This window comes from Leptonychotes weddellii, chromosome 10 (genome assembly GCF_054177405.1).
Source record: "Leptonychotes weddellii isolate Sample4059 chromosome 10, ASM5417740v2, whole genome shotgun sequence".
Lineage (NCBI taxonomy): Eukaryota > Metazoa > Chordata > Mammalia > Carnivora > Phocidae > Leptonychotes > Leptonychotes weddellii.
Window position 1 is genome coordinate 78,238,339 of NC_138378.1, and position 6,793 is coordinate 78,245,131.

At 54.5% G+C, this 6,793-nt stretch overlaps 1 protein-coding gene across 2 annotated transcripts; it reads right to left on the reverse strand.

The window, feature by feature from the left end:
- Positions 1–225: 225 nt before the first annotated feature.
- EGR4 (early growth response 4) lies at positions 226–3,022 on the reverse strand. Of its 2 annotated transcripts, none has more exons than XM_081833693.1 (2): positions 2,473–3,022; positions 226–2,072 (listed from the first exon to the last, which is right to left on the reverse strand). In XM_081833693.1, exons 1-2 carry the CDS (start codon positions 2,915–2,917, stop codon positions 754–756), a joined length of 1,764 nt encoding a protein of 587 aa, XP_081689819.1. In that variant the 5' UTR covers positions 2,918–3,022; the 3' UTR covers positions 226–753. The 2 variants fall into 2 exon arrangements, with proteins under 2 accessions (XP_081689819.1, XP_081689820.1); XM_081833694.1 differs by having other exon boundaries at positions 226–2,069; positions 2,473–2,674.
- Positions 3,023–6,793: the final 3,771 nt, after the last annotated feature.

Genomic DNA, 6,793 nt, shown 5'->3' on the forward strand with positions numbered 1-6,793 from the left:
GATTAAGGATAATATATGCCCAATGTTTAACACTTAGTTTCAGAAACACTTTGAGCTTTTAGGTCAGTTGTGATTAAATGCATTTGTTAATTCAGTACATATTTATTGAATGTCTACTATGTGCCACAGTGCCTGACAGTAGCTGCGTAGTGATTTCTTCTGGCACATATTCCCCTGGGGGAGTGGTTGGGGGGAATGGGTCAGAAGCTTAGATGGCAGATTCAGTAAGCTTTTAGCACAATAATTTTAATTGCAAAAATAAACAGTTTTGTCAACTGCTCGAGAGTAGCGTCTGCTTTACAAAAATTAACAACAACAAAAGGAAATAACCCCAAAGCAAAACGATACATCCAATGGCTGCTGGAAACGACATTGCTGTACAAAATCCCGCGCGAGACCGGCTCGGCGCTGCCCCAGCCTGCCTCTGGGGGAGGGTCTAATGAGGGGCGTGGGGCGTGCGCCAAGCCAGTTACAAAAGACTATCTTGAGTCCCAAGGAAGGGCCTACTCAGTGGGTGGCCTGAGAGGACTTCCCTCAAAGCGCGGCTGACGCGGGAGTCAGCTCCGGGGACCGCAGGAGCTGTCCACGGAGCTGGTGCTGAACGAGGCGTGAACGGCGGGCACTTCAAGGGAACTGGAAGCGGGGCCAGAGGCCGGCCCCGGGACGTGCCGGGAAGGGGGGTGGGGGGGGGCGGGCCAGGTCGCCTCTTTCGTGCCAGGCGGCGGCGCCTCAATCTACAAACGCATCTCCCTCTCACAGGGCGGCGAAAGAGAGGCCCAAAGAGTAAAAGCCAAGGCCCTTGAGCCGCTCCTCGGCGCGCGCCTTCTGCTTGAGGTGCACCTTGCTGTGCCTTTTCTTCTCATCACTGCGCGCGAAGCGGCGGCCGCACACGTCGCAGGCAAAGGGTTTCTCACCCGTGTGAGTGCGCACGTGTGTGGTAAGGTGGTCGCTTCGGCTGAAGTTGCGGAGGCAGATGCGGCACTGGAAGGGCTTGTGGCCCGTGTGGATGCGCAGGTGGCGGTTGAGCTCGTCGGAGCGCGCAAAGCTGCGCACACAGCTCTCCACTGGGCAAGCAAAGGCCTTGGCATGCGGCCGCGGGCAGAAGCAACGCGCGCTGCACTTGCCGCCCCGGCGCCCCTTGCGCCGCGCCTTGGTCGGGGGGAATGGGGCCGGCGGCGGTGGCCCGGGAGGCTCAGGCACGCCACTGCTCCCAGGGATGTCTGCCACCAGAGGTTTCGGGAAGTCCGCCGCGGTGCTGCGGAGACCCAGGGGAGAAACCTGAGCCTGAGTACCGGCCAGAAACTCTCCGCCGTCGCCGCTACTCCCCCCATCCCCACTAGGAGGGGTCAGGAGACCCGGGAGGCCCTCGGCCACCTCCCCTAAGTCACCTGCGGCCAACGGGAAAGCGTCGTAAGACCCCGTGGGGTAGAGTCTGTTGGCGGGACCGGCCGGCAGCTCCGCTGGGCAGCTGATGGACAGCAGGTCTTCAATCTTGGCCCCCATCGAGGGGAAACGGGCGTCGGGGGCGGTCTGGTAACCTCCCTGTGACCCACAGCTCCCTGGGGCTCCAGCTGAGAGCAACTCCCAGGAAGCGTAGGGGCCTTTGAAGGCCGAGGCAGTGTCCAGCGCGGGAGAGGCCGGAGGCGCCCGGAGGCCTGGCTTGACGTCGGGCGGGGAGAGCTGAGGCTCATACAGGCACTGTGAGGGGGCGCCTGCCGAGGGTGAGACCTCCCAGAACGCGTCTGGGAAGGCGGCAGCGCCCAGATCCGGGGAGTAAAGGTCCGGTGGACCCGGCAGCAAGGCGTCGGGGCCTGCGGGAAAAGAGGCGTCCAGCGGAGACCGGGATGCTGCCGCCTCAGGGCCGGGGAAAGGTGCCAGACCCAGGATGCCCGACATGAGGTTGAAGAGTGCCTCCGGGTCGTGCGGGTGTTCGGGTACTGCTTGGATGAAGAAGCTACCGCTGTAGCTGAGGCCAGGAGGGGGCGTGGGTGCAGGCCCCTCCAGGAAGCAGGAATCGGCTAAGTCCCCCCCGGCGCCGCAGCTGCTCAAAGCCCAGCTCAAGAAGTCGCCTGCTGAGGAGGGAGCAGGAATCAGCTCCGGGCACATCAAAGGGCGCGCCTCGGAGTCTGCAAGCCCCTACCCACGAAACCCTTGGGACGCACTGACACATAAAAGGTGCCTTTTGCACATTCTGATCCAGCCGGAGCCCGCATACGCCCCAAGACACACACACAAACATGCACACGCAAAACACACGTGCACAGGCAAAAGGACGCCCTGATAAACCCACAGGTTCCTGCGGAGGCGCTGGCGGCACAGTGGGGCTGGGAATGGGGGTGCGCACCCCAGGACCCCAGAGCCTCCTACCACCCCTACCCCCACAGCTCTATAGTCCCAGTCCCTGCCTGTTCTCAGGCACCATGCGCCCCCGCGCTGCGCCGCCGTCTGAGCACCCTCGGCCGCTCTCCTTACCTCCAGGGTAGCCGGCAGCAGCCGGCGCGTCCCTGCCGGGCAGCCGGGACAATTCGGTGCTGGGTTCCGCGCAACAGCCCTCGGTGGACTTGACCAGGAGCGCGTCGGGGCCGGAAAACTCGCTAAGGTGGAGCATGGCGCGGCGGCGGCTGCGGGGCGCCGGGGGCCTCGCCCGCTGAGCTTGGCTGCGAGCGGGTGACGGGGAGGCCAGCAGTTGGGGTGCCCTGCGCCTCACAGACCCAAGCACCCGGGCTCCTGGCTCCAGGCGCTCACCTCTGGGAAATGGGTCCGGGGGCCGAGGCGCCCTTGCTCGCCGGGACCGGCCTCGGGCGGCGGCTCCTCGCTTCTCCAAAGCGCAGCCGGGCTCCCCCGCTCCGCGGCCCCCCCACTTATATAGCAGCGGCCGCGCTGGCTCCGGGCTTCCGACTCCCCGGGCCACTGCCATTTCGGGAGGCCCCGGCCCTGCCGCCGTGACGTAAATGCCCAAACATGGACACAGGATGTGTGCCGGGGACTCCCGAAAAGGAAAGCTCGGGCTGTGACGTCGCCGCCGCCGCCGCCGCCGCCGCCGGGCCCGCGCCGCTGCGTGCGCGCGCGCTCCCTGAGCGTGGAACCCCGTGCGCGCCGGGGCCGCCGGTGCACCTGGCTGGGGTGCGCCGCTGCGTGGGGCCGGGCGTTGGGTTAGCGCCCTTCCCGCCTGCAGGCAGAGGCCCGCGGTCGGCGAGGAAAAGCCCCGTGGGCATTGGGAGTCCACAGTTAGGGATTTGAATCTGCTCTGGGCCACTTACTACCTGTGTCACTTGATCTCCCTGGTCAATTTCCTCACCTGTGAAATGGAGCCATGTATATCTAACTTCATAAGTTTACTGTAAAGAGTAATTGGGTTAGCGCATATTAAATTCTATGCATGAGCACACAGTAAACTACAGAGATTCTTGCCATTATTCACTATTTGCTCCCACTTGTGTTTTGTGTTTTTTTTTTTTTCATTTTCTTGATAGTTTTTTTTCTCTAGTTTGTTCCAGGAAAAATAACTTAATTCAATAAAAAAGGACCATAACGTTTGCTACTGATGAGAGAAAAAGTCAGTACAGAAGGGTATATTCTAAACCGAAAAGTAAGTTTCTTTTTCCTACCCATCTACGTCTTGAGGTAGCAACATCTAAGTTTCTTGTGTATTCTTTCAGAAAAATAATGCATATGCAAGCATACACTCTGTCTTGCAATATAATTTTTTCCCATTTATAATAGTTGAGAGATTGCTCCATGTCTGAACATAAAGAGCTGGGCCATTCTTTTCTAAGGCTACAAAGTACTCCACTGTGAGGAAGGTCAGTTTGTCCCCTATCCATGAGCATGTAGAAAGTTTCCAACCTCTGGTTTTTACCAATGTTGTTGTAGTCAGCGTTCTTAATTCTATAAATGTGAATATATCTGTGGGATAAATTCCAATGAGTGTAATTCTCGGTCAAGGGTATGTAAAATTTTGAGAGGCAACTGGCAAATTGTCCTCCATAGAAGTAGGGGCCAATTCCTGCTCCTTCCTCCCTCGCCTACAGGGTATGAGATGCTTCTGTAGACTTTCTTTCTGCCTTTATATAAATGGCTTTTACTCTAAGGATGTTGTTCCCAGCAACACACAGAGAATCCACAGGATATATTTCCCTGGAATCAGCACCTGGAATAATTGGGCTTCTTATGGGGAAAAAAAAATCCCTTTTCTTAAGGAGGCTGTGAATCTTGGCTGCAGCAGGTCTGTCGGTTCCAGCAAAGAAGACTGCCTGCTCTCCTGATCTCATCTCTCTTCCTCTGTGGTTTTCACTCTGTCTTATTTTCTCATTCTCTTTAAAAATCTTCCGTTCAATTTTGTGTTATAGCTCATTTGCCTCCTTTCTGGAACAAAATTAGGGGATTAAATAAATACATGGGATAGCACGTTTTTCTTTACAAAGAGCATCAATTCTTGGGAGCTGGAAAGTGGGGAGGGCAGGGCTGGGGTTCCCTTTTCTTTCTCTGCTTTCCTAGGAATGGAAACAAAGCCATTCAGGAGTGATGGGCTACAGCATGATTTGCAGTGTATCTCCCAGCCTCCCTTGCCCACTGGTACTCTCCTTTTAGAGAGAGTGCCAAGAATGTCCCAACCCCACCAAATTCTCAGTTCTTTTACCCTGTGTCCATTATCCAAAAATTCATTCATTCATTTTCTCAGTGTTCATTCACACAGTATTCATTCCTTAAGTGCTTACTAAAGGTCAGAAGGTAGATTTTGGTTTTGAGTCTACCAGGACCCTAAGACCCATCTCCATCCCTAGCTGTCCCAACCCTACCCTACGATGACCCTGTGTGTTCACAGAATATGTCATCACATAATCACCTGCAAAACCTGTGCTGATACGCTTTTGTTCATCTTCTCCCCATGTCTGGAAATCATACAAAGCTTTTCAAGAGTCATGCATGTGCAGCATGTTCTAACAAATGCCACAGATATAATAATTCTGTGTTCTCTACACATATGTTTACATGTAGGAAATGAAGAAACCCAGCACATGTCTGTAAGGATGAAGCACACAGAGCACTATTTCCATTATACTCTAATTCAGAACTTGGGATTGATTGTACTCCAAATGCATTGCTGAGGCCAGGTGAGCCCACACCAGACACGCAGGGCACACATGTCTCAAATCCATTCTGGCATCTTGCTGCCTGGGAGGGAGGAGGAGTGGAGGGCTTTGGCTAGGCTGGTGTCCAGGGCTCCCCATGTTGCCCCGTCGGGCCAGATTGGCCAGCCCCAGGTTCCCCATCCCTTCTGCTGTTCTTCCCTCTGCCACAGCATTCCTCCTCCTTCTTAGTCATAGATAATTCCCCTACTCCTTTGGCAAGTACCCAGGCCTTTGTTGCTCTCTGCCAAGGGCTATTGGGCTAGGTCTGTGTTAAGACGAGGGTCCAAGTCACCCCAACTTCTTGTTATAGGCCAGGCCTGGGGGCAGAGCTGCAGAGGGAAGACTGAGTAGGAGAGGAAATGGGGAACACAGCTTGTGCTCTGGGTGTGGGCTGACCCACACCCCCATCTCTGAGCCACTCACCTTCACTGGACACACATACACACTCTCTCCCATGTGGGATGGTTACCTCTGGAGGGTAATTGCATCTGCATTTGGTTCCTTGAGGAGGGGGAGGGAATGTAAAGAGAAAGGGCATTTTGTAGCCCTTCCCAGCTCAGTCCCTCTTACCCCTAAATTTTAACAGCTCTAAAAGATAGAATAAAGGTCTTTGGGAGGGGATGGAAGAAAGAGGAGCTTAGACCTGTGAGTTCTATTTTAATTCATGCTTTAAATATAAAAACACAAACTGGAAGGGAAAAAAGGAAAATCACACACTTTGAGCACTTTACAAACTTACCATTTAATCATCCCGAAGCTCTATGGAATAAGGAATTGGAGACCTATTTCACAGATGAAAAAAACAGACTAGATAAGGTTAAATAACTTGCTCAAAGCCACATTTTTTTTTAAAGATTCGGTTTTTTCTTTTTTTTCTTTTTAAGGTTTTATTTATTTATTTGACAGAGAGAGAGCACAAGCAGGGGGAGTGGCAGGCAGAGAGAGCGAGAAGCAGGCTCCCTGGCTGAGCAGGGAGCCCCATGCGGGCAGACGCTTAATGACTGAGCCACCCAGGTGTCCGTAAGGGCCACACTTGTGTGTGTGTGTGTGTGTCCACGCACGCCTGTGGCCTTGGGGAAGGTGAGAGGAAATTTCTGATTTCCATGGGAAAAGGCTGGGGAAGGAGAGTTTACCTTCTGGACAAGCATGGAACAATTACTGAATGAATTAATGAATGAAAAAATTCATTCATCAAATGTTCATTGAGCACAGCCCTGTGCCAGGTGCTGCGCAGGCCCTCGGGACACTGATGCTGATGCTGCAGTGGGGAGGACTGGAAGCTCTGGATCCAGGGCGGGAGGAGGGAGGAGAGGGGGATGGGGAGGAGTAAGCCTCCCTTTTCTCTCTTCTGGGAAGGGCCCAGCCCCTGTCATCATTTTGGTAATGCTACTGCCCCCTCCTCCACCCCCCACCTTGATCTTTCTGCTCTAAATATCATTGTGTTCAAATAATAGTGTATATATTTAAAAAGACTCCAAGAAGACAGCTGCCTCAGAGTATTAATCATGAAGAGGCCAGCACTCAGTCTCCATGGCGACTCCTGACAGAGCTGAGGAGCAGCTCCACGTCCCACTTCCTGGGGCCATGGAGATGCGGGGACACAGCATCTCTCACCCTTCCCTTTCCTCTCTGCCTCTCCTCTCTCCCTCCTTCCTCCCCTT